The 27504-nt window shown below is 34.9% G+C and overlaps 2 protein-coding genes and 1 non-coding gene across 3 annotated transcripts; 1 reads left to right on the top strand and 2 right to left on the bottom strand.

Moving 5' to 3' along the window:
- Nucleotides 1–12939: 12939 nt before the first annotated feature.
- LOC139901877 (uncharacterized) lies at nucleotides 12940–15363 on the bottom strand. The gene is made up of 5 exons (XM_071884547.1): nucleotides 14649–15363; nucleotides 14004–14558; nucleotides 13802–13904; nucleotides 13407–13570; nucleotides 12940–13271 (listed from the first exon to the last, which is right to left on the bottom strand). Exons 1-5 carry the CDS (start codon nucleotides 15361–15363, stop codon nucleotides 12940–12942), a joined length of 1869 nt encoding a protein of 622 aa, XP_071740648.1.
- A 138-nt stretch (nucleotides 15364–15501) lies between these two features.
- Nucleotides 15502–27205, bottom strand: LOC139901876 (uncharacterized). The gene is made up of 2 exons (XM_071884546.1): nucleotides 26522–27205; nucleotides 15502–16026 (listed from the first exon to the last, which is right to left on the bottom strand). Exons 1-2 carry the CDS (start codon nucleotides 27203–27205, stop codon nucleotides 15502–15504), a joined length of 1209 nt encoding a protein of 402 aa, XP_071740647.1.
- LOC139903219 (small nucleolar RNA R71) lies at nucleotides 22211–22317 on the top strand. Its single transcript, XR_011778057.1, has one exon. It is a non-coding gene; the product is annotated as a small nucleolar RNA R71 (small nucleolar RNA).
- Nucleotides 27206–27504: the final 299 nt, after the last annotated feature.

The raw sequence follows: 27504 nt of genomic DNA, 5'->3' as shown, positions 1-27504 counted from the left end.
TTCATGCTTTATGTAAAATAAGCGGTATTGTAAGTTTGTAAAATATTGTATAAAAGTTTGAACGCGAAATATTATTACAATCAATTTTTCATATAGAATTGTAGTAGTTGAATTGTATATTAGCTACTAAGTATGAACTTAACGGGTAGGTACTACCCGAATTTAAACTTATAAAACGCTAATATGAAGAAAAAGCTTTTATAAATGAGTTCATATTATGCTACGAAATACTATTAACTACTCTTAATATTCTGTATGATTAACTTGTTCCATTTGACTATTTTGAAGGAAATGGCACCGACTACTCGACACACCGTGAATATGAATGTAGAGGAATTCCGTACTTTTCTAGCTTCAAACATAGCCGCAGTACAGGCTGCGCTACATATCAACAATAACCTTGGATCTGGCAGTACAGGAAATCATGTAGGATGCACCTACAAAGAATTCACTGCCTGCAAACCTTTGGAATTTGATGGAACCGAAGGACCGATCGGATTGAAACGGTGGACCGAGAAGGTCGAATCGGTGTTTGCCATAAGTAAGTGTACTGAAGAGGACAAAGTGAAGTACGCTACGCATACCTTCACAGGTTCTGCGTTAACATGGTGGAATACCTATCTAGAGCAAGTGGGACAAGATGATGCGTACGCACTACCGTGGTCAGCATTCAAGCACTTGATGAACGAGAAGTATCGTCCCAGAACCGAGGTCAATAAGCTCAAGACAGAACTTAGAGGGTTACGAACCCAAGGATTTGATATTACCACGTACGAAAGACGATTCACAGAATTGTGCCTATTGTGTCCGGGAGCATTCGAAGATGAGGAAGAGAAGATCGACGCGTTTGTGAAAGGATTACCGGAAAGAATCCAAGAAGATATAAGTTCACACGAGCCCGCCTCCATACAACAGGCATGTAGAATGGCTCACAAACTAGTGAACCAGATTGAAGAAAGAATTAAAGAACAGACTGCTGAAGAGGCCAATGTGAAGCAAGTCAAAAGAAGGTGGGAGGAAAACGGTGATAAGAATCACCAATACAACAACAACAGCAATTACAACAATTATCCCAACAATCGCAACATCAATCGCAACTACAACAAACGGCCCAACAACAACAACAACAACAACAGCAACTACAACAATCATCCCAACAACAATAATAACCGCAACAACAACAACAATCAGAAGCAGCTATGCCAAAGGTGTGAAAAGTATCACTCGGGGTTCTGCACCAAATTTTGCAACAAGTGTAAAAGAAATGGTCATAGCGCGGCGAAGTGTGAGGTCTACGGACCAGGGGTTAATAGAACGAAAGGAACAAATGGTGTCAGAACGAGTAATGGCGGAGCAAGTAGTGTCGGAGCAAGTTATGCCAATGTAGTTTGTTATAAATGTGGAAAACCGGGCCACATTATTAGAAATTGCCCGAACCAGGAGAACACGAATGGACAAGGCCGCGGAAGAGTTTTCAATATTAATGCGGCAGAGGCACAGGAAGACCCGGAGCTTGTTACGGGTACGTTTCTTATTGACAATAAATCTGTTTACGTTTTATTTGATTCGGGTGCGGATAGAAGCTATATGAGTAGAGATTTTGTGCTAAATTAAGTTGTCCATTGACGCCTTTGGATAGTAAATTTTTACTCGAATTAGCAAATGGTAAATTAATTTCAGCAGATAATATATGTCGGAATCGAGAAATTAAACTGGTTAGCGAAACATTTAAGATTGATTTGATACCAGTAGAGTTAGGGAGTTTTGATGTGATAATCGGTATGGACTGGTTGAAAGAAGTGAAAGCAGAGATCGTTTGTTACAAAAATGCAATTCGCATTATACGAGAAAAAGGAAAACCCTTAATGGTGTACGGAGAAAAGGGCAACACGAAGCTACATATTATTAGTAATTTGAAGGCACAAAAACTAATAAGAAAAGGTTGCTATGCTATTCTAGCACACGTCGAGAAAGTACAAACTGAAGAAAAGAGCATCAATGATGTTCCCATTGCAAAAGAATTTCCTGATGTATTTCTGAAAGAATTACCGGGATTACCCCCACAGCGATCCGTTGAATTTCAAATAGATCTTGTACCAGGAGCTGCACCAATAGCTCGTGCTCCTTACAGACTCGCACCCAGCGAGATGAAAGAACTGCAAAGCCAATTACAAGAACTTTTAGAGCGTAGTTTCATTCGACCAAGTACATCACCGTGGGGAGCTCCTGTTTTGTTTGTCAAGAAGAAAGATGGTACATTCAGGTTGTGTATCGACTACCGAGAGTTGAACAAACTTACCATCAAGAACCGCTACCCACTACCGAGAATCGACGACTTATTTGATCAACTACAAGGCTCGTCTGTTTATTCAAAGATTGACTTACGTTCCGGGTATCATCAAATGCGGGTGAAAGAAGATGATATTCCAAAGACTGCTTTCAGAACACGTTACGGTTATTACGAGTTTATGGTCATGCTGTTTGGTTTAACTAATGCACCAGCTGTGTTCATGGACCTTATGAACCGAGTGTGTGGACCATACCTTGACAAGTTTGTCATTGTTTTCATTGATGACATACTTATTTACTCAAAGAATGACCAAGAACACGGTGAACATTTGAGAAAGGTGTTAGAAGTATTGAGGAAGGAAGAATTGTACGCTAAGTTTTCAAAGTGTGCATTTTGGTTGGAAGAAGTTCAATTCCTCGGTCACATAGTGAACAAAGAAGGTATTAAGGTGGATCCGGCAAAGATAGAAACTGTTGAAAAGTGGAAAACCCCGAAAACTCCGAAACACATACGCCAGTTTTTAGGACTAGCTGGTTACTACAGAAGGTTCATCCAAGACTTTTCCAGAATAGCAAAACCCTTGACTGCATTAACGCATAAAGGGAAGAAATTTGAATGGAATGATGAACAAGAGAAAGCGTTTCAGTTATTGAAGAAAAAGCTAACTACGGCACCTATATTGTCATTGCCTGAAGGGAATGATGATTTTGTGATTTATTGTGACGCATCAAAGCAAGGTCTCGGTTGTGTATTAATGCAACGAACGAAGGTGATTACTTATGCGTCTAGACAATTGAAGATTCACGAACAAAATTATACGACGCATGATTTGGAATTAGGCGCGGTTGTTTTTGCATTAAAGACTCGGAGGCACTACTTATATGGGGTCAAACGTATTATATATACCGACCACAAAAGTCTTCAACACATATTTAATCAGAAACAACTGAATATGAGGCAGCGTAGGTGGATTGAATTATTGAATGATTACGACTTTGAGATTCGTTACCACCCGGGGAAGGCAAATGTGGTAGCCGATGCCTTGAGCAGGAAGGACAGAGAACCCATTCGAGTAAAATCTATGAATATAATGATTCATAATAACCTTACTACTCAAATAAAAGAGGCGCAACAAGGAGTTTTAAAAGAGGGAAATTTAAAGGATGAAATACCCAAAGGATCGGAGAAACATCTTAATATTCGGGAAGACGGAACCCGGTATAGGGCTGAAAGGATTTGGGTACCAAAATTTGGAGATATGAGAGAAATGGTACTTAGAGAAGCTCATAAAACCAGATACTCAATACATCCTGGAACGGGGAAGATGTACAAGGATCTCAGGAAATATTTTTGGTGGCCGGGTATGAAAGCCGATGTTACTAAATACGTAGGAGGATGTTTGACGTGTTCTAAGGTCAAAGCTGAGCATCAGAAACCATCAGGTCTACTTCAACAACCCGAAATCCCGGAATGGAAATGGGAAAACATTACCATGGATTTCATCAATAAATTGCCAAGGACTGCAAGTGGTTTTGATACTATTTGGGTAATAGTTGATCGTCTCACCAAATCAGCACATTTCCTGCCAATAAGAGAAGATGACAAGATGGAGAAGTTAGCACGACTGTATTTGAAGGAAGTCGTCTCCATACATGGAATACCAATCTCTATTATCTCTGATAGGGATGGCAGATTTATTTCAAGATTCTGGCAGACATTACAGCAAGCATTAGGAACTCGTCTAGACATGAGTACTGCCTATCATCCACAAACTGATGGGCAGAGCGAAAGTACGATACAAATGCTTGAAGACATGCTACGAGCATGTGTTATTGATTTCGGAAACAGTTGGGATCGACATCTACCATTAGCAGAATTTTCCTACAACAACAGCTACCATTCAAGCATTGAGATGGCGCCGTTTGAAGCACTTTATGGTAGAAAGTGCAGGTCTCCGATTTGTTGGAGTGAAGTGGGGGATAGACAGATTACGGGTCCGGAGATTATACAAGAAACTACCGAGAAGATCATCCAAATTCAACAACGGTTGAAAACCGCCCAAAGTCGACAAAAGAGCTACGCTGACATTAAAAGAAAAGATATAGAATTTGAAATTGGAGAGATGGTCATGCTTAAAGTTGCACCTTGGAAAGGCGTTGTTCGATTTGGTAAACGAGGGAAATTAAATCCAAGTTATATTGGACCATTCAAGATTATTGATCGTGTCGGACCAGTAGCTTACCGACTTGAGTTACCTCAACAACTCACGGCTGTACATAACACTTTCCACGTCTCGAATTTGAAGAAATGTTTTGCTAAAGAAGATCTCACTATTCCGTTAGATGAAATCCAAATCAACGAAAAACTCCAATTCATCGAAGAACTCGTCGAAATAATGGATCGTGAGGTTAAAAGACTTAAGAAAAACAAGATACCAATTGTTAAGGTTCGATAGAATGCTCGTAGAGGACCCGAGTTCACCTGGGAGCATGAAGATCATATGAAGAAGAAATACCCGCATCTATTTCCAGAAGATTCGTCAACACCTTCAACAGCTTAAAATTTCGGGACGAAATTTATTTAACGGGTAGGTACTGTAGTGACCCGAACTTTTCCATGTTTATATATATTAATTGAGATTGATATTTACATGATTAAATGTTTCCAACATGTTAAGCAATCAAACTTGTTAAGACTTGATTAATTGAAATATGTTTCATATAGACAATTGACCACCCAAGTTGACCGGCGATTCACGAACGTTAAAACTTTTAAAAATGACATGACAATATATATATGGATATACATATGGTTAACATGAGATTATGATAAGTAAGTATCTCCATAAGTATATTAACAATGAGTTATATACATATAAACAAGACTACTAACTTAAGGATTTCGAAACGAGACATATATGTAACGATTATCGTTGTAACGACATTTAAATGTATATATATCATATTAAGATATATTAATATATCATAATATCATGATAATATAATAATTTAACATCTCATTAGATATAATAAACAATGGGTTAACAACATTAATTGAGATCGTTAACTTAAAGGTTTCAAAACAACACTTACATGTAACGACTAACGATGACTTAACGACTCAGTTAAAATGTATATACATGTAGTGTATTTAGATGTATTAAAATACTTTTGGAAGACTTCAAGACATATATCAAAACACTCATACTTAACGAAAATGGTTACAGTTACTTTTCCATTCTTTTCTTTCATCAAGAATTCTAGTCGTATTCTTACCCGTATTATACACAGCTTCAAAACGTACTTACTATGAGTATATACCAATAGGAACTAGCATGGGATTTCACTCTTGATTATGTCATGTAAGACTAATAAATTTTAACTTCTACCATGAGCTAGTCAACTAACTAGAACTCCTTTTAACCCCACTCACCACTCACCAATTACCACTCATCATTCACTCCATTTCACTTCCAATTCTCTTTCTAATTCTCTCTCAACACACACATACTATTATGAACGTATTTTTCCAGTAGTTAATCATCATCTTCATCAAAAATCACTTCAAGAATCAAGCTATAATCATCATAGGAAGAACACTTCAAGAACACTTCAAAAATCCCTTCAAGTTTACTAATTTACTTCCAAGCTTTCTAATCCATTCCAAGTAATCATCTAAGATCAAGAAACCTTTGTTATATACAGTAGGTTATCTTTCTTATTCAAGGTAATATTCATATTCAAACTTTGATTCAATTTCTATAACTATAAACTATCTTAATTCGAGTAAAAATCTTACTTGAACTTGTTTTTGTGTCATGATCCTACTTCAAGAACTTTCAAGCCATCCAAGATCCTTTGAAGCTAGATCATTTCTTGTCACTTCCAGTAGGTTTACCTACTAAACTTGAGGTAGTAATTATGTTCATAACATCATTCGATTCATATATATAAAACTATCTTATTCGAAGGTTTAAACCCGTAATCACTAGAACATAGTTTAGTTAATTCTAAACTTGTTCGCAAACAAAAGTTAATCCTTCTAACTTGACTTTTAAAATTAACTACACACATGTTCTATATCTATATGATATGCTAACTTAATGATTTAAAACCTGGAAACACGAAAAACACCGTAAAACCGGATTTACGCCGTCGTAGTAACACCGCGGGCTGTTTTGGGTTAGTTAATTAAAAACTATGATAAACTTTGATTTAAAAGTTGTTATTCTGAGAAAATGATTTTTATTATGAACATGAAACTATATCCAAAAATTATGGTTAAACTCAAAGTGGAAGTATGTTTTCTAAAATGGTCATCTAGACGTCGTTCTTTCGACTGAAATGACTACCTTTACAAAAATAACTTGTAACTTATTTTTCCGACTATAAACCTATACTTTTCTATTTAGATTCATAAAATAGAGTTCAATATGAAATCATAGCAATTTGATTCACTCAAAACGGATTTAAAATGAAGAAGTTATGGGTAAAACAAGATTGGATAATTTTTCTCATTTTAGCTACGTGAAAATTGGTAACAAATCTATTCCAACCATAACTTAATCAACTTGTATTGTATATTATGTAATCTTGAGATACCATAGACACGTATACAATGTTTCGACCTATCATGTCGACACATCTATATATATTTCGGAACAACCATAGACACTCTATATGTGAATGTTGGAGTTAGCTATACAGGGTTGAGGTTGATTCCAAAATATATATAGTTTGAGTTGTGATCAATACTGAGATACGTATACACTGGGTCGTGGATTGATTCAAGATAATATTTATCAATTTATTTCTGTACATCTAACTGTGGACAACTAGTTGTAGGTTACTAACGAGGACAGCTGACTTAATAAACTTAAAACATCAAAATATATTAAAAGTGTTGTAAATATATTTTAAACATACTTTGATATATATGTATATATTGTTATAGGTTCGTGAATCAACCAGGGGCCAAGTCTTAATTCCCGACGAAGTAAAAATCTGTGAAAGTGAGTTATAGTCCCACTTTTAAAATCTAATATTTTTGGGATGAGAATACATGCAGGTTTTATAAATGATTTACAAAATAGATACAAGTACGTGAAACTACATTCTATGGTTGAATTATTGAAATCGAATATGCCCCTTTTTATTAAGTCTGGTAATCTAAGAATTAGGGAACATACACCCTAATTGACACGAATCCTAAAGATAGATCTATTGGGCCTAACAAACCCCATCCAAAGTACCGGATGCTTTAGTACTTCGAAATTTATATCATATCCGAAGGGTGTCCCGGAATGATGGGGATATTCTTATATATATGCATCTTGTTAATGTCGGTTACCAGGTGTTCACCATATGAATGATTTTTATCTCTATGTATGGGATGTGTATTGAAATATGAAATCTTGTGGTCTATTGTTACGATTTGATATATATAGGTTAAACCTATAACTCACCAACATTTTTGTTGACGTTTAAAGCATGTTTATTCTCAGGTGAATACTAAGAGCTTCCGCTGTTGCATACTAAAATAAGGACAAGATTTGGAGTCCATGTTTGTATGATATTGTGTAAAAACTGCATTCAAGAAACTGATTTCGATGTAACATATTTGTATTGTAAACCATTATGTAATGGTCGTGTGTAAACAGGATATTTTAGATTATCATTATTTGATAATCTACGTAAAGCTTTTTAAACCTTTATTTATGAAATAAAGGTTATGGTTTGTTTTAAAAATGAATGCAGTCTTTGAAAAACGTCTCATATAGAGGTCAAAACCTCGCAACGAAATCAAGTAATATGGAACGTTTTTAATCAATAAGAACGGGACATTTCAGTGGGAAGGAATTTCCATGGACTTTATTACGAAGCTGCTGAGAACGGCGGGAGGTCACGATACCATTTGGGTTATCGTGGATCGTCTCACTAAGTCCGCACACTTCTTACCGATAAGAGAAACCGATAAAATAGAGAAGTTGGCTCAGATCTACATTAAGTAGTCTCTAGGCATGGAATGCCTATATCCATTATATCCAACCGCGATAGCAGATTTACTTCCAGGTTTTGGCAATCATTACAGAAAGCAATGGGGACCCGTTTAGATGGAAGCGAACGAACTATTTAGACTTTTGAGGACATGTTGAGAGCGTGTGTCATTGATTTCGGAAACGGATGGGATAAGTATTTACCACTAGCGGAGTTCTCATACAATAACAGCTACCATGCGAGTATTAAAGCTGCACCTTTCGAGGCATTATATGGAAGGAAGTGTAGATCTCCCGTTTGTTGGAGCGAGTTAGGAGATAGTCAGTTGACAGGTCCTGAGATTATTCAGGAGACAACGGAGAAAGTTCTACAGATTTAGGAATGATTGAGAACGGCTCGAAGTCGTCAAAAGAGTTACGTCGATGTTAGACAAAAGGACATAGAGTTCCAAGTTGGTGACAAGGTTATGCTTAAGGTATCACCTTGGAAGGGTGTTGTACGATTTGGGAAACGAGGTAAACTGAGTCCTAGATATATTGGACCGTTTGAGATAACTGAAAGAGTTGGATCAGTAGCTTACAGATTGGAACTGCCACAAACACTCAGCGGTATTCATGACGTTTTCTATGTATCCAATCTTAAGAAGTGCCTAGCCGATGATAATTTGATTTTTTCCTTTAGATGAACTACGTATCGACGACAAACTTCATTTCATTGAGGAATCTGTTGAAATCTTGGGCCGTGAGGTCAAACAGTTGAAGCAAAGCAGAATTCCTATCGTTAAGGTTCGGTGGAACGCGAGAAGAGGACCAGAGTTCACGTGGGAGCCTGAAGACCAGATGAGGTTGAAGTATCTGCAATTGTTTCTCTAGGAAACCACTTCAGCGGACGATCACTAAAATTTCGTTATGAAATTTTCAATAACAGGTGGGTAATGTAACAACCCTGATTTTTTCGTTACTTTCGTTAACCTTCCGTTAGTTTATTTAACGGCGATTATTTAACTTTTATGCATTTACGTGTATTAAATGCGTACTTGATCTTCAGAGGGTTTTAGTAATTAATAAGGGTTGATATTAATTCAAATAAATATTTCGGATAATGAAATATGATAAAAACGGTACGATTATGATAATAGCTTTTTGAGCAACGAAACGCTCGGGTTTATTTTAATAATTAATTTTATTAATTATTAACTTTTTAAAATATTTAATTTATTGGGTTTTTAATAAATTAGACAATTGGTTGCGTTTAACGATCGGGTTAGCGTTCCGGGCCTTCGGTACGACTAAACGACACTTAAAACGGACCACGATCACAAGGAATTAGATAATACGAGCTCAGGAATATTTCCCATGTGGGCCACGGCCGAACCCCCTCTCCCCACCCCATATGTTTAAATTTTTGCAACTTAGGGGACTTATTTGTAATTAGTATTAGTTAAACCCTAATATAAATAGTATGTGTTAAACCTAAACTGCATTATATCCTACCCAAATTTTTGTGCAGTCGATTTCTTCCCCTCCCCCATGAACCGTCGCCCATCACCATCCAATAGCACCATCAATTTTTGCTTTTTAGTTTAAGAGTTCAACATCAAAGTTTCAATTCGCGTTATCCTCTACGTATTGGTGTAATTTATTTGGCGATCTAAGGTATATTTGCATGAACCCTAATTCTTAAAAATCTGATTTTTATAAAGTTTCATAGTTATGTTGTCAATTGCTCAAGTCTATACGCGTACGTGTTAATTGTAATCGTTGTTTTGATTGTTTGATGCGCTAGGGTTTAAAAACGAATTTGTATTTGTTGATCAGAAAAATTAAGTTTTTCAAATGTTAATTATGATGTTATAATCAGATTCCTTGCGAAAAACTATTGAGTTTAGGCTTTGGATTTGCTTGATTTCGTTTCCGTATGATTAAGTTATGTCGATTTGAATTATCGTTGTGTTTTTGTTGCTTGATCAGAAATCTGGTATTGATAGACAATGAATTGGAATGTGAGACTTATATCACTGGAAATATAGTTTAAAAACACTCAATTTGGACTAGGATATCATGTCATTTGCTTATGTATAGCCTGAGATATGCTAAAATTAGTGTAAATGTAGTTTTATACAGCACTTGCATGAAAATAATCTTATATGATAAAATGTGGAAACTTCTGTGATTAAAGTTTTGCATATTTGAAAAATAGAAAAAAAGTACTTCATCTTTCATGTAGATATCATAGGCTAATTGTATCTAGATCTTCGGATAATCGTATGCGAATGTGACTAACGAAATGGGAATCGAATCTGTAAATTGAACACGGTTTTGTACTTTTTGAATTTTGTATATTGATTGAGTATGTATACTTCTGTAAAATGAAACTTAATATGATATGTGACTTATTGTTAGTTTATTTCAATCTCTGAAACCTTATGTATTGGGCACAATAGAGCCATACTTTATGTGAATTCTGATTTGAGCTGAAAATAGAATGTTCAACTTGCACGAATAAACTGTATCAATTGGCTAAACAAAAGTTGCTAGATTTTTGATATGTGTTACTTTGATTTTTCTTTGAACTATGGCAACTGGTCTTGTATCAATTGCATGTTCCTAACTCCGGTTATAGCCGAAATGAAATCAGTGCGCGGTCAGAAACTGACTTGGCAAACCCCAAATGTATCCCTTCTGATTCCTGACTTTTAATTGTCGTATGAGTCCCTAGCCAGACTTTTTAGAATCTATTTTAAGTCTATTTATGATCTGGAGTTTGTCATATTTACTTGAATTTTGTACTATGAGATAATGTGCTACGTATGCTACGTGTTCATAAATTTTGTGCATGACGATAAACTGAAATTGTGAGAATGATCATTCATGACCTAAAACGTATTTTGACTTAGGTTTGACATGTTGACCAATATATGACATGAACCTACTGATGTTGACTTTAGTTGACTACTTTGACCAAGTTTGACTTTTGGTTTGACTTCGGTTGACTTAGTTTGACTTGCATGATATAGTTGACTTTTACTTTAAATCGCGTCGAGTCGAGCAATAAGACAACGTATGCTATGAAACCACACTTGTTTAAGATACATATATTGACCAACCTAAATACATATACTTAGGTTACATTACTCGGGTCTAAACCGTACAAGTCGTTTGTCTTTCATTCCGAGCTTTATTCAAAGGTGAGTCTACAGTCCCGCTTTTTACATATTTTCAGGGATGAGAATACACGTTGTTATATTTACGTTTTCAATTACTTTTATATTGACATGAGTACTACACATATGCATACTGAGTTTGTACACAAAGCCTCTAGCTTGAATACTTTTAATACCATCGGTGTAAGCACAATTTAAATGGACAGATCCGTTAGGTTAACAACCTCACCCACTATAAAAGCAGTGGTGCATTTATTTTGAACATTAGATACACTCGTACAGGTGTATAACATTTTAGGAGGTAAAGGCGGGTATAGTGGTTTCTATACTCGGGTTAATGCTAGTATTCAGGTGCTCGGTGTATGCAGCGATAGAATCTCGTGGTCAAAGAAATTAAACTATTTTTCTGATAACTGTTTTTCAGATACTATACAACGATATTTAAACTATGGTTTACGAGCAAATGAGATAAAACTTGACAGGGTGTTGTCTACAAATGATTGAAATTTGACATGGTAGTGTCAACAAACTTTTGAAACGAGAAACAGTGTTGTCTAAAAACTTTAACATTAAACTTTGGTGGTCTTTCACTAGTAAACGTTTTCGAAATGTTATTTCTTAAACATACTGTATTGTTTACCTAAAACCTGTAGATTCACTCAACATTATTGTTGACCCGTTTTGCGTGTTTTATTCTCAGGTATTAATTGCTTCCACTGTAGAATATTGCTGTTACGTAGAAGTCAAGCCAAGCACTGGGATCAGAATTAACATTCCGTTAAAGGGATTTGACGGGGTGTTACAAATATGTACCTTGTAAAAACAGCGCGCAGCTATACCTGCATTATTATTAATAAAAATTTTGTTGTTTATTTTTTGCAAGTAATTATATTTATATAGCGCTTTATCAATAATATTCATAACACGGACTTGTCCTTTGCAATTTCCAATTTTTATTATCGTGCACATAATAAGTATGTACTTTTGCGAAACAATCTGTATTCGTGTATATTTATACGTTATGAATCTTCTAAGTCCGCCAAAACGATCCTTAGGCAATTAATTAGCACCGCGAAGCATCTAAGTATGGCAAAATCAAATACTTAGGAAATAAACTTCCTTTCACGATAATTAATTTCTGAGTAAGTAGGCAGGTTCATCACTACACGACTTAGCCTTTGCGAAACATACCAGCGTTGTAAAACAAAATACTATAGAATATCGTAAGTATTCCGCTAAGTATGATTATTCTTATCAATAGAAACAAACCTTTCGCATATTCTTATAAGTGTTTACTTTTCATATTCTTACAAGTGTGATCAAGACTTGCAAAAATTAAAATTAAAACACATAATAAAAATAGCAAATGCAGGTTTTTTACATCTCATTTTGCACTTTGAATACACATGTGCATTGGCCAACACTTTATTTTTGCAAAGTTATGCATAATATCGCTTTAATAAAGCAGCATGCCACGCATTAGGGAGAGTTCACCCTTCTATATCTGCGAGTGTATATGATCCTGCCGCATTAATTGCCACAACTTGATAAGGACCTTCCCAGTTAGGTCCCAATTTACCAAGTTTTTCTGCTCTACTCGCATCATTATTTCGCAGCACCCATTCACCTACATCAAAAGATAATGCGCGCACTCTTTTGTTGTAATACCTGGCGATTTGCTGTTTATTATTTACCTCCCTTATAGTAGCCATTAACCTTCGCTCTTCAATTAAATTCAAATTTTCGCATAAGGCTTCACCATTTACTTCTTCATCAAAGTTAGCAACTCTATGCGTTGGCACAAGAATTTCAGCGGGTATTACTGCTTCAGAGCCATATACTAAACTAAAGGGTGTTTCCCTTGTGCTCTTCTTGAAAGTAGTGCGATGCGCCCATAAAACATTGAGTAGTTCATCCACCCAACCAGTTCACTTTTCATACAACCGCTTTTTAATACCGCTCACAATGTCACGGTTAGTCACTTCACATAAGCCATTAGCCCGTGGGTGTGCCATTGACGTAAACTTTTGAACTATATTCAAATCAGTGCACCATGTTTTAAAAGGATCTTTCGCTATTTGAGCACCATCATCGCTAACTAATTCGCGTAAAATATCGAATCTGCAGACAATATATTCCCAAACAAAATTACGCACTTGCACTCCAGTGATAGTGTGAACTGCCTTAGCCTCAACCCATTTTGTAAAATAGTCAAATGCCACAATTAAGAATTTGACATTGCCAGGACCTGCGGGAAATGGTCCTACAATGTCAATAGCCCACTTGTGAAATGGCTATGGCGAATTAACGGGAATCATATCATGCCTTGGCATCTTATTCTGCGGCGCATGCCTTTGACAACTCTTGCAACGCTTAACAATCTTTGCAACATCGCGATATAAAGATTGCCAAAAGTAACCCATCCGCATAATTTTGGCCGCGATGGTTTTATAACCTGAATGTAATGCGCAAGAACCATTATGTACTTCATCCATTATCATTTCGGATTCAATTGGGCTAACACACCGCATCATTAGGCCACAATATGACTTACGATATAAAATATCATTTTGAATGATGTACATTGGTGCCTGCTCACGAACTAAATGAGCTTCGTGCTTATCTTTTGGCAAAACACTATTGCGGATATATTGCAGAATTGGTTCTATCCAATTTGGCTGTTCTTCTTCAATAATTAAATCATTGTCTATTGATTTACTTGGCAATTCCTCGACCCAAACTTGGTTTTGAAAATGCGAAAATGTTAAAGCGGCCAGCTTACTCAACGCGTCCGCTTTCTTATTTTGACTTCTTGGAACTTGGGCAAGCTCAAAATTCTCAAACCGCGCAGCTAATTCTTGCAATAACTTCAAATATTTTTGCATTGAGGGGTCATGTGCATCAAAAGAGCCGCTAAACTGATTTGCTACTAGCTGCGAATCTGTAAAAGCGCGCAACTTGGTAACATTCATTTTATGCGTGATATTTAAACCCGCAAGCAATGCTTCATATTCAGCTTCATTATTTGTTACATCAAAATTGAAGCGTAGCGCGTATGTGTGCTCCTCACCACTTGGGCTTGCTAACACTAAACCCGCACCGAAACCTTCTGCACATGAGGCTCCATCAGTAAACAAATCCCAAGTTTCACCCTACACTGGCTTCAACTCTGTTCTCTCATTGATTACCTCCAGCTCACCAGACATTTCTGCAAGGTAATCAGCCAAAACTTGGCCTTTTATAGCATTGCGTGGAAGGTAAGAGATTTCATAAGCACCTAACTCTACTGCCCATAACGCAAGTCTACAAGATATTTCTGGTTTTGTTAAAACTTGCTTGACTGACATGTTACTTAGCACATGTACCGGGTGCCCTTGAAAATATCTCCCCAACCTTCGCGATATTAATATAAGCGCGCACACAAACTTTTCAATGGGCGCATAGTTTATTTCGCTTCTCGCGAGAGCTTTACTGACAAAATACACTAGCTTTTGTATTTTATCCCTTTCTGCAACTAAAACTGAACCAAAAGCTTCATTTGCCATCGATATATAAAGGTAAAGAATTTCGCCTTTAATTGGTGCTATTAACGTAGGCAATGTTTTCAACAACTTCTTCATTTCCTGAAACGTGGTTTCAGCTTCGCTTGTCCATACAAAACTTTTTTGTTTTAAGCAGCCTTTCAAAGTTTTGAAAAATGGTAATTGCCTTTCAGCGGCCTTGGACAAGAAACGCATTAACGCGGCTAACTTACCCGTCAAACTTTGCACTTCTTTGACCATCTTAGGCACGATCATGTTTTCAATGGCCGCTATCTTCTTTGGGTTAGCTTGAATACCCTGCTCAGTGACAAGATAGCCCAAAAATTTTCCTTCAGTTTCGTCAAAACTACACTTCAACGGATTAAGCTTCATATTTATTCTGCACAATGTATCAAATGTTTCCCGCATATCATTTACAATACGTTCTTGCATTGTGATTTTAATTACCAGATCATCCACATAAGCCTCGAGATTACGCCCAATTTAGTTTTCAAACACAGTGTCAATTAATCACTGATATGTTGCACCTGCATTGATTAAACCAAAATGCATCATTATGTAAGAAAATATGCCTTTGCCTGTGTGAAAAGCTGTTTTATTTGCATCCTCCCTAGCCATGGGGATCTGATAATATCCCCTTGCCGCATCCAAAAAACATTTATATAAAAAAGCATGTAATGATTCCACTTTTAAATCAATTTCTGGAAGCGGATAATTATCTTTAGGGCATGCTTTATTTAGATCTTTAAAGTCAATGCACATTCTCCACGAGCCATCATGCTTTTTCACCAAAACTGGATTCGTAATCCATGATTGATATTGCACTTCACGCAAAATACCAGCTGCCACCAGCTTTGTTACTTCTTCGCATAGCCACTTAGCGCGATCCGGGGCCATGCCTCTACGCTTCTGAACTGCAGGTTTTAAAGCAGGGTTTACATTAAGTCTGTGTTCCGCTATATGACGGGGAACACCAGTCATATCATTTTCGCACCAAGCAAAAACATCCATATACTGCACGAGTAACTGCGCAATCTGTTTTTTGGTATTTGATGTGCGAGCGAAGGGGTACGAAATATACCTATTGTTAATATGAAATACGGCAAAATATGATACAAGTTTTACACAAGTTATTTATTTATTTATAGAGTGGATATACCTAAACCTTGCTACAACACTATAGGCAGTGTACCTAATCGTAAAGTAGTGTAGTTTTTATTAAGTCCGGTTCGTTCCGCAGGGAGCTAGCCAAGTGTAACGCTATATTTTTAAACAATTATATTTGTGTGTGTGTGTGTGTGTGTATATATATATATATATATATATATATATATATATATATATATATATATATATATATATAGTAATATAATAGTATTATTATTATTATAAAAGGGGGGTTTTACCGTTTAATGACCGGTTTGTCGATTTTAAATAAAGCGTAAAGATAAATGACCATAATATAAATGACAGAATTTAAATTGCGATAAAGTAAATTGCAGTATTTAAAATGACAGTAAATAAAGGTACGATGAAATATGAAATAAAAGTATTATGCTTATTTAAACTTCCGTAATCATGATGTTTGACGTTTTGATTTTAATTTATTTATCTGAGTTAATTGTCCTTTGTCCTGGATTTATTTGATACCTATCTGGTTTTTGTCCATAATAGTCCATCGGTCATAATTATAAAATGCTCGTCAAATTAACCTTATTCCCGAAGTCAAATATTCCAACTAATTAGGGATTCGAACTGTAACTAGGTTTTAATACTTTGTTTAATGATTACACCAGGTTATCAACTGCGTATAATCCAAGGTTTTAGTACTTTGTTAACAATTACACCAATTATCCTTGTATGTAATCCACCCCTGTTATAATGAAATATGAATATTAATTTACCCACTTGATCAGAATGAATAATCAATTACCCAACCCGAATAATTAATTAAATGATCGTAAAAGATGTCGTATAAATGTCACTAAATAGGACATACATAATCATTTTAATAATTATTAGATTAACTAATTTGAAGATAGGTTCGACAGGTTCCAATGAGTTGTCATTCGATTAGCCAATACCCCCTACCTATTAATAGTCAATAGTCCAATGTTCACAAGTGTCGGTCTTTTGTCCAAACCTTAATTATGGTACAAAATCCAATAACCCCATCTTAATATTTAGTCTAACATCACTATTACTTCGACTCAAATAAGCATAATAATAACTTAGTTACGATACATTAATTTAAAAAGGAAGAACATAGCTTACAGTGATTATTTATCGCGTAGCGTTACACAGACAGAGTTTCGACTTAAAACTCGTAAAACATTTCTTACAATAACCCAACTAAACCATAATTTATTATTAATCTTAAATTAAAATTATTATAATATAAATATATATATAAATTGAGAGAGATAGATTGGAAAAAGGTGTGTCTGAATCGAGCAGAATGCGTGAGCTTTTATAGGCCGACTTTGAACTGTACAGCTCCGCGAGTGTGCTACTTTTATGCCTTACAGCTCCGCGAGTACGGAGCTTCGGATTCCAGCTCACCAAATTGAGTTAAACGTGGGCTGCTGAATATTATAATATATAATATAATAATATATAATTTTATATAATTATATATATATTATATTATATTCTTGTGCATAGTTGACTTGTAATTTTAGCTCCGTTGAGTTGTACGTTGATGCTCGGTTTATGTCTCAGTTCCGAATTTTCGAACGCCTTTTCGTACGCTTAGATATCTTGTACTTTGCATTTCGAGGCTTGTACTCTTGTCATTTTTAGGCGTTTCTCATCAATAAATTGAACCACTTGGATTGTACTTTGTACTTTTTAGCTTTTTGGTCATTTGCGTCTTCAAATCGTCATTTTCTCCTTTTGTCTTCGCACTTATTTATTTAAACGATTACTACATAAAAATAGAACAATAGTAACTAAAAGCTTTACATATTGGAAGGATATTGCGCCTAAATATATGTTCATTTGGAGCACTATCAAATATCCCCACACTTAAACGTTGCTTGTCCTCAAGCAATACAGAACTTGAAATTAAAATCACACTTCACTCGAATCACTTTTTTATTTTCACACTTTATACATCAGTGATTTTGATACGACGGTATACACAATGATAGTAACGATGTGGTTTACAGTCCCACATGACTATAAAAATTTAGATCCTTTAAGGAAATTGGATCTTTATGAAAATATTTGATCTTTTGAAAATTCATTCTAGCTTTTACCCAAGATAAGTTTTCCGGAATAACCCTTCACCGGTATTTGCAAAATGCTTTTGTGGATTTTGTGGGTTTCAGATTTGAAAATTTTAGCTCAAAACTTGCGGTTTTGTGTCTCCCACTTGCTAACCTTGTATTAGGAAAGCAACACGTCCAGTATACTTGCTCCGTATATTACCTTTCGGTAAACTACCGTCCGGTTGTAAAGGAAAGCGTTGAACAAGCAACTGTTAAGGCAATGTCCCGTGACATGCTTTTGATTATGGTCTATATCGTATCGGTTGCAATTACTATCCTTTGTAGGAGCAATAGTAAAGATCGCCCTATAGTTTTTCGGTCTAGTACAAGGTCCTGTCTTCGACCATGCTATGCAACCACCGTTCTTACGGTTGACACCCGATTTGGTTCAAGTGACCTAATGAATTCCGATGAAATCTTAGGATTTTACGTTCAATGGTAATGAACGCATTGAAAATAGGTTTTCAGAAAACAAATCGGTTTTAATTTTGATCAAAATATTTTCTCGTTCAAGCTCGAGTTTAGATATCATTGAATTCCATGAGTTTGAATTCTCAATCTTTAAGGTCAATCTCAAGGATTGAGTAATATCAGTCTTAAAAGCTGATTTTTGATCTTTAAGGAGATTATCCTTTCTGGGGATCTGATTCATTAGTCTTATCAAGCTAATTTGCACGGCGCCCTCCCCATTTTACGAGACAGATCCTCTCATGGTTAGAATAAGTCTGACCACATGGCGACCCTGTTTGATGCTGAGGTCCGTGGATTTCCTGCTGATTTTAGAGATGACTTTTCTAGATTCTTCGTCAACCTACAGCTGGTCTGGACGACAACTTCTTGACCTAAATCAAGAAGCGCGTGTCTTTTTCGGAAGACTTTACTTCCTTTTAATGATGGAATTGATTCATCGTGTAGATCCATCTTTCTTTCAAATATATTACAGTAAATCGGGTAAAACTGATTAGTTTAGTCCAAAGCAAAAGTACCTGCAATAATCTTGTACAAAAATATGTGATATATGTCTTTCTTTGCCTTTTTATTCTCTTCTATTCCATTTTAAATGAATTCAAGTGTTTTGGGTTGTTTCTTAATTTATGTCCTTTCCGAGGTAACAATAATTTCGGTATTATCACCTAGTTTTATCGTTCATAAATATGTATAAACATGATTTTGAATTCATTTAATTGAAAATTTTTTAAATTTTCACAAAATTTGGCAATTAAACTAAGTGTAAACCCGAGAGAATTTATAACCCTTCCCCACATTTGAGATCTTGCAATGCCCTCATTTGCAAGAAATCAGTAAAAATTTAAATTCATGAGGGTGATTAGTGCAGAAAAAATGATTAAAAATATCGAATTTGCAAACATATTGTTTTATATCACAATTGATATTTTACGTCTTGTCGTTAAAATTAGTAGCTTTTGCTGAACTTAATGCCAGTCTTTGAAAATACGATGTTTTACCCTATTTGTACATAACATAAAATACAAACATATATATACAATATATATATATATATATATATATATATATATTTATAAAACCTTTACTTATTAAAACAATTTAAATGAATAATTAAAAATTGTCATTTTAAAGCGAGTGTTTTAATAAGCAAAGATTTTCGGGGTTTTTTTTTTTTTTTGGCATGCTTTAGATCAATAATATTAAAATAATGATAATAAAATTTTTCGCCCCGTCCTCGGGTAAAGCAATTTCGATTCTATGATCTAGTCTTTAACTCACGACAAATTTTAGAAATCATTTTTTTAAACTTAATGAAATAAAGTAAATTTTATTTTTAAAATCACACAAAACTTAAATTTAAAAATGCATATAAATTTCATATAAAACCTATAAAACAAAAAATTTAGAATGGGGGGAGAAAACTAGTTCTTTAGTGTCTGCTAGCGGAAAAGACCAATCGGATTCCATTCTCGGAACTACACGAGAACAGAACAACTAACTCTAGAAAATGTTTTCTTTTTAGAACATTTGAATCTCCCCACACTTAGGTAGCTGTGGTGTCGAAATTGTGATTAACTTCATTGTCAATTTCTCTTGGACCATAATCAACTTGCATATCTGTGACTTTTGCTTTAAGCCATTGGTCGGATTCCTGTGTAATTTCTACAAATTCAACTAGTTTTGCCTTTTATTTAGGCGATAGATTGGATACTAACCGGCTACATAACTTAAAGTTCCCCTTGGTTCTAGCATCGCGAATCCGTTTAATAAGTTTCTTCATTGAACTATTAATAACGGGGTCATTTAATTTCGTATCAACAACGGGGTTCTTTGTTATCAGGTCATCATTAGGTGTTACTTCATCTTCCTCACACTTAGGTGTTTTATTATTGTTAAGCATTACCGTTGGAGTTGTTAAAACAACATGGTTCTTACCAATCGTTTTTGTTGGTTCAACGGTTTTGTTTGGTGGAGATTTAAACTTTTGACTCACAAAGGTGATCGATTTTTCATTATTACTAAGTGTCATTCTACCTTTTCTTACATCAAATAACACCCCGGTGGATGCTAAAAATGGTCGACCTAAAATTAGAGGAATGTTTGAGTCCTCTTCTATGTCAATGACAATAAATTCGAATAGAAAGGTTAAATTACCTACTTGAACGGGTACGCTGTCAGCAATTCCAACTGGGTGCCTAATGGTTTGATCAAAGAGTTGAACACTCATTTCCGTTGGACTTAACTCACCTACTCCTAATCTCTTATATAATGAAAGAGGCATAACACTTATACTCGCACCTAAATCTGCTAGTGCATCATACATGACACAATCACTAAGTAGACAAGGAACAATAAATTCACCCGGATCACCTAACCTGGGTGGAGGTTTTGGTGGAACTGTCTTCACCGGGTTTACTTCTACGGTTTTTGTTTCTTGCATCTTCTTATTCTTCTTCTTCTTTCCAGAGGTTTCACAAACTTTATTACCTATTACTTGCTCATACTCAACTCCTTTTCTTGGAAACAGGATGGGTGGTTTGTATGGTGCCACCACTGGCTTTACATACTCGGGTAGTGGTGGTGTTGTAACTTCTTCATTGTTACTCACATCTAAAACCTTCCCATCTTCTGATGCTGGTTTTTTAGAATTCGTTGAAACCATATTAACATTCTCATTCCGAGGATTTACTTCAGTATCACTCGGTAGCTTTCCTTGTTCCCTCTTACTCATCAAGCTAGCAAGAGTACCTACGTGTTTTTCTAGATTCAAAATGGAAGCTTGTTGAGTTCTTAGTGACTGATCAAACCTTTCATTTGTTTGGGTTTGAGATGTAATAAATTGTGTTTGAGATTCCATTAGCTTTTGTACCATTTCTTTCAGATTTGACTTTTTCTCTTCGGTTTGTTGTGGTGGTTTATACAAGCCAGGTCTTTGTTGATTGAAAGTGTTGTTTTGAGTTGGTTGGTTATTCGGACCTTGTTGGTTGTACAAGTTATTGTTGGGTCCATTTGGATTGTAAAGAATATTTTGATTTCGATTAAAGTTTGGCCTTGGCGGTTGATAATTATTTTGATAATTATTTTCTGGCCTTTGGTTCATGTAGGAAACATTCTCACATTGTTCCATCGTTTGTTCATTGTGACAATCTTTCGTTAAGTGTGGTCCACCGCATTGCTCACAACTGATTCGTATTGCGTGAATATCTTTATTCATCTTTTCCATTCGTCTCTCGAAAGCATCTATTTTTACGGAAACGGAATCAAAGTCATGGCTGGAATCGGCTCTAGCCGCTTTAGATGAACGAAAAATATCTTTTTCCTGATGCCACTCATGCGAGTGGGAGGCTGTGTTATCAATAATTTTGTGAGCTTCGGTTGCGGTTTTCTTCATAATGGAACCACCAGCTGCTGTGTCGATGTCTTTTCGTGTAGCGACGTCGAGACCTTGGTAGAATATTTGTACTATTTGATAAGTGTCTAAACTGTGCTGAGGACATCCTCTCAACAACTTTTCGAATCTTGTCCACGCCTCATATAATGTTTCATTTGGCTTTTGCGTGAACGTAACAATTTCTCCTTGAAGTCTCACGGCTTTAGATGCCGGAAAGAATCTTTTAAGAAATTTCTCAACTAAAACATCCCATGTATCAATCGCTCCTTCGGGTAACGATTCTAACCAATCTTTGGCTTCTCCCTTTAAAGTCCAGGGAAATAACATGAGATAGATCTGTTCATCCTCAACTTCTCTGATTTTAAATAGAGTACAGATCCTATTAAAGGTTTGAAGATGTTCGTTTGGATCTTCTTTTGGCGTACCACTATATTGGCATTGATTAGTTACCATGTGTAGGATTTGTCCTTTGATTTCATAATCTGGCACATTAATGTCTGGCTTAATAATGGCGTGTCCTTGGCCAGTGCATTTAGCTCTCATTCAGTCTTCCATACTTAGAGGTTCCGGATTTTCCATGATTGAATTTGTTGAATCTGAATCACTAGAGGATTCTGACTTAATGGTTTTTTCCTCGACAATCTCTGGATGAGTAATCTGTGGTTCAGGAGGAATGATTAGTGGTTCAGGATCTCTGAATTGTCCCTGAATATCCTCCGGATTCTCAATTGTGAGGTCGGGTTCAAAAAATGGATTATCGGAAATTTGAATTGGAGTACTTGGTCGACTAGATGACGATTCTAAAGAAAAATCAACGGCGACAATGTTGGATAGATGTCTTGATCGAGTTACAGGTGGTGAACGTATGAAAGGTGGTGAACGTTTTGCTCGGTGCATTCACTGAATATCCTATTAGTTATAAAAGATAAAAAGTATATAAGCTATCAAATTAATAGACTTTTCTGATTTTGCCCACGTTTCGAATAGCCAATAGATGCAGTAGGTAGCCAGGACCTTTTAAATCGGAAGCCCACAACTCGCCACTAACAAATTCAACTATTACTACGAACCAGAAAATTTGGATGTCTATCAATTTAACCGCTTAAAATAATTTTTCGTCGAAATTTTGAAATAAAAATCTATGTCCTAAAAACTAGAGCGTATAAATGAGAAAGAAAAAGAGTGTGTCGAAAAACGTCGAAAAATAAAAAGTCGAAAAATAAAAATAAGAAAGTAGAGCGTCGAAACTTAAAAGTCTAAAAACTAAATATTAAAACTTATGTCTAAAGGTATTAAAGCTTAAAGGAATTCTAAACGGAAAACGACAATTACTTAAAAGGCACTAAAATCTATTAAATATTAAAGCGATAAGCGACGTCGTAAAATTCTAAAGCGCCTAAATCTTAATCTAAAGAAAAAGCACTTAAGGGATTTTACGACAAAACCTAAAAACTAGAAATATAAAAATAACTACGGCACAAACTAAGTTTAAAACTAATTACAAACGATAAATATACAAATTACGAATTAAATGATAAAAAAATATACAATTTATAAAAAGAAAATAAAAAAAATGATAAAATTATTTAGTTTTATAAAAATATTATTTTTGTATTATTATTTTATAAAAGTATTAATTTTATAATTAATAAAACTAAATAAAACTTAAAAATACAAATTTAATTAAAACTAAAACTAATTACAACAACAACAACAACAACAACAATACCCAATCCAACGAAAGTGGGGTATGGGGAAGGTGAGTGTAGACAATCATTCCTCGTACCCTAGATTAGAAGGAAGTCACTACTCCACCCGCGGGTATAGAACCCGCGCCTAGATAAGGTCGTCCCTCCCTCTACTCTAGCGCAAAAGAGATTGCTTCCCAAAGGACCTCCGGCCCGAAGAGCTCATAAGAACGAAATAGAACTAATTAATATTTAATTAAACCCTAATTATAATTAATAATAATTAAATTATAACCCTAATTTCGTAATAAATGCAGGTTGAGTGTTTGACCTGTCAGACGGCTCCGCGAGTGCGGTACCACGTGCCAGAAAATCTCTGCGAGTGCGGAGTTACGCAGTCTCAGATTGATGCAGGCCAAAATATGCAGGTTCAGCATAATTTTTTTTTAACTCTATTTCTGATTTTAATATATTTAAAATATAATTTAAATAAAACTTATATTTTAAAAATTACTTATTAGTTTTATAACTAAAAAAAATTACACTTTTTAATTTCGTACTTAGAAATATAGATATATATTTTTCTTTTTTATGTTTTTATATTTTTTAAAAACTTATATATTTTTACAAAAATAGCTTAAAAACTATTTTTTTTTATATATAGCGTTTCGCTTTTTGTTCCCCGGCAGCGGTGCCAAAAACTTGATGTGCGAGCGAAGGGGTACGAAATATACCTATTGTTAATATGAAATACGGCGAAATATGATACAAGTTTTACACAAGTTATTTATTTATTTATAGAGTGGATATACCTAAACCTTGCTACAACACTATAGGCAGTGTACCTAATTGTAAAGTAGTGTAGTTTTTATTAAGTCCGGTTCATTCCGCAGGGAGCTATCCAAGTTTAACGCTATATTTTTAAACAATTATATTTGTATGTATATATATATATATATATATATATATATATATATATATATATATATATATATATATATATATATATATATATATATATATATATATATATATATATATATTAGTAATATAATAGTATTATTATTATTATTATAAAAGGGGGGTTTTATCGTTTAATGACCGATTTGTCAATTTTAAATAAAACGTTAAGATAAATGACGATAATATAAATGACAGAATTTAAATTGCGATAAAGTAAATTGCAGTAATTAAAATGACAGTAAATGAAGGTACGATGAAATATGAAATAAAAGTTTTATGCTTATTTAAACTTCCGTAATCATGATGTTTGACGTTTTGATTTTAATTTATTTATCTGAGTTAATTGTCCTTTGTCCTGTATTTATTTGATACCTATCTGGTTTTTGTCCATAATAGTCCATCGGTCATAATTATAAAATGCTCGTCAAATTAACCTTATTCCCGAAGTCAAATATTTCAACTAATTAGGGATTCGAACTGTAACAAGGTTTTAATACTTTGTTTAATGATTACACCAGGTTATCGACTGCGTATAATCCAAGGTTCTAATACTTTGTTAACAATTACACCAATTATCCTTGTATGTAATCCACCCCTATTTTAATGAGATATGAATATTAATTTACCCACTTGATTAGAATGAATAATCAATTACCCAACCCGAATAATTAATTAAATGATCGTAAAAGACGTCATATAAACGTCACTAAATAGGACATACATAATCATTTTAATAATTATTAGATTAACTAATTTGAAAATAGGTTCGACAGGTTCCAATGAGTTGTCATTCGATTAGACAATACCCCCTACCTATTAATAGTCAATAGTCCAATGTTCACAAGTGTCGGTCTTTTGTCCAAACCTTAATTATGGTACAAAATCCAATAACCCCATCTTAATATTTAGTCTAACATCACTATTACTTCGGCTCAAATAAGCATAATAATAACTTAGTTACGATACATTAATTTAAAAAGGAAGAACATAGCTTACAGTGATTATTTATCGCGTAGCGTTACACAGACAGAGTTCCGACTTAAAACTCGTAAAACATTTCTTACAATAACCCAACTAAACCATAATTTATTATTAATCTTAAATTAAAATTATTATAATATAAATATATATATATATATATAAATTGAGAGAGATAGATTGGAAAAAGGTGTGTCTGAATCGAGCAGAAAGCGTGAGCTTTTATAGGCCCACTTTGAACTGTACAGCTCCGCGAGTGCGGTACTTTTGTGCCTTACAGCTCCACGAGTGCGGAGCTTCGGATTCCAGCTCACCAAATTGAGTTAAACGTGGGCTGCTGAATATTATAATATATAATATAATTATATATAATTTTATATATATTATATTATATTCTTGTGCATAGTTGACTTGTAATTTTAGCTCCGTTGAGTTGTACGTTGATGCTCGGTTTATGTCTCAGTTCTGAATTTTCGAACGCCTTTTCGTACGCTTAAATATCTTGTACTTTGCGTTTCGCGGCTTGTACTCTTGTCATTTTTAGGCGTTTCTCATCAATAAATTGAACCACTTGGATTGTACTTTGTACTTTTTAGCTTGTTGGTCATTTGCGTCTTCAAATCGTCATTTTCTTCTTTTGTCTTCGCACTTATTTATTTAAACGATTATTACATAAAAATTGAACAATAGTAACTAAAAGCTTTACATATTGAAAGGATATTGCGCCTAAATATATGTTCATTTGGAGCACTATCAGTATTCGCATTAACATTGCATCCAATTTTAATTTTTTGATCATGATAGCCAGGATTAACCGCTACCATGTTGTCCGCAACATCAACAATTTTTTGAACTGCAGTTTTCACATTGACAGCCGCACAAATAGGCACGACGCTCGCTGAACTGATCATTGCAATGCCTTTACGCGTTGTAAATTTAATCATGCCATGAATGGTAGATGGAACGATTCCGAATTTACCCAACGCAGATCTGCCTAATAACATATTGTAGCGAGAAGAAGTCCGCATGACATAGAAATCTAGTTGTGCCTGCCGCACTAAACTAGCATCATTTTCATCAAAAAGCTCAATGTTTAAAGACAACAGCCCTATAGGCAATGAAGATTCTCCCGCAAAACCAGTCAGCGAGGCTGTGGTTGATTGTAAATTTTCCCTAATACTCTCTAGCAGTTGAACAAAGCATTGCTCATAAATAATGTCAACGCTACTACCATTATCAACATGAACTTTCATAATTGTGATTCCTGTCTGCGCGATTTTGCACGATATTACTATCGGCATTTCATAGAAATCTTCGCTTCGCATTTTGGGAAAACTTATTGGCACGGACTGCCAATTTTGAAGCATTTTTGCCGATTTTTGCTTTCTTCCCCTTTTTTGATCATTTGCTTGCATACTGACAGCAAGACCACGAACAATTCCTTTATCATTCATCGTTTCAAAAAATAAGCAATTTGTCAGAAATTATGAATGTATTCACCTGTGAATCATCAAAACAACACACGATTAAAATTAAACAAGCCAATTTATTGTTCAATAGCACAAAACAAAAAATTCCGAGTTTAATTTTGAAACGTGTCCCACGGATGGCGCAAATTGATCAATCCTATATTAAGAAGTTACTTAATTCAGGATTGAGTGCAATGATAAAGATGGAGGATTGGATGTTTGATGATTATTTTGGGCCCTGATGATCGTCTTTCACTTTTCAATCAAGTGATCAACCACCCCGA

Source organism: Rutidosis leptorrhynchoides, chromosome 3 (assembly GCF_046630445.1).
Source record: "Rutidosis leptorrhynchoides isolate AG116_Rl617_1_P2 chromosome 3, CSIRO_AGI_Rlap_v1, whole genome shotgun sequence".
NCBI lineage: Eukaryota > Viridiplantae > Streptophyta > Magnoliopsida > Asterales > Asteraceae > Rutidosis > Rutidosis leptorrhynchoides.
The sequence above is the reverse complement of the archived record's forward strand: the minus strand, read 5'-3'. Positions and strand labels throughout refer to the sequence as shown.

Coding starts and splice junctions, on each gene's coding strand:
- LOC139901877 (XM_071884547.1), bottom strand. CDS start 15,363: ATGAAGCTTAATCCGTTGAAGTGTAGTTTTGACGAAACTGAAGGAAAA. Junction 14,559..14,648: donor TTACCTTGCAGAAATGTCTG/GTGAGCTGGAGG, acceptor CCTCATGTGCAG/AAGGTTTCGGTGCGGGTTTA. Junction 13,272..13,406: donor TAACCGTGACATTGTGAGCG/GTATTAAAAAGC, acceptor GCTCTGAAGCAG/TAATACCCGCTGAAATTCTT.
- LOC139901876 (XM_071884546.1), bottom strand. CDS start 27,205: ATGAATGATAAAGGAATTGTTCGTGGTCTTGCTGTCAGTATGCAAGCA. Junction 16,027..26,521: donor AAATTAAAATTGGATGCAAT/GTTAATGCGAAT, acceptor ACCAAAAAACAG/ATTGCGCAGTTACTCGTGCA.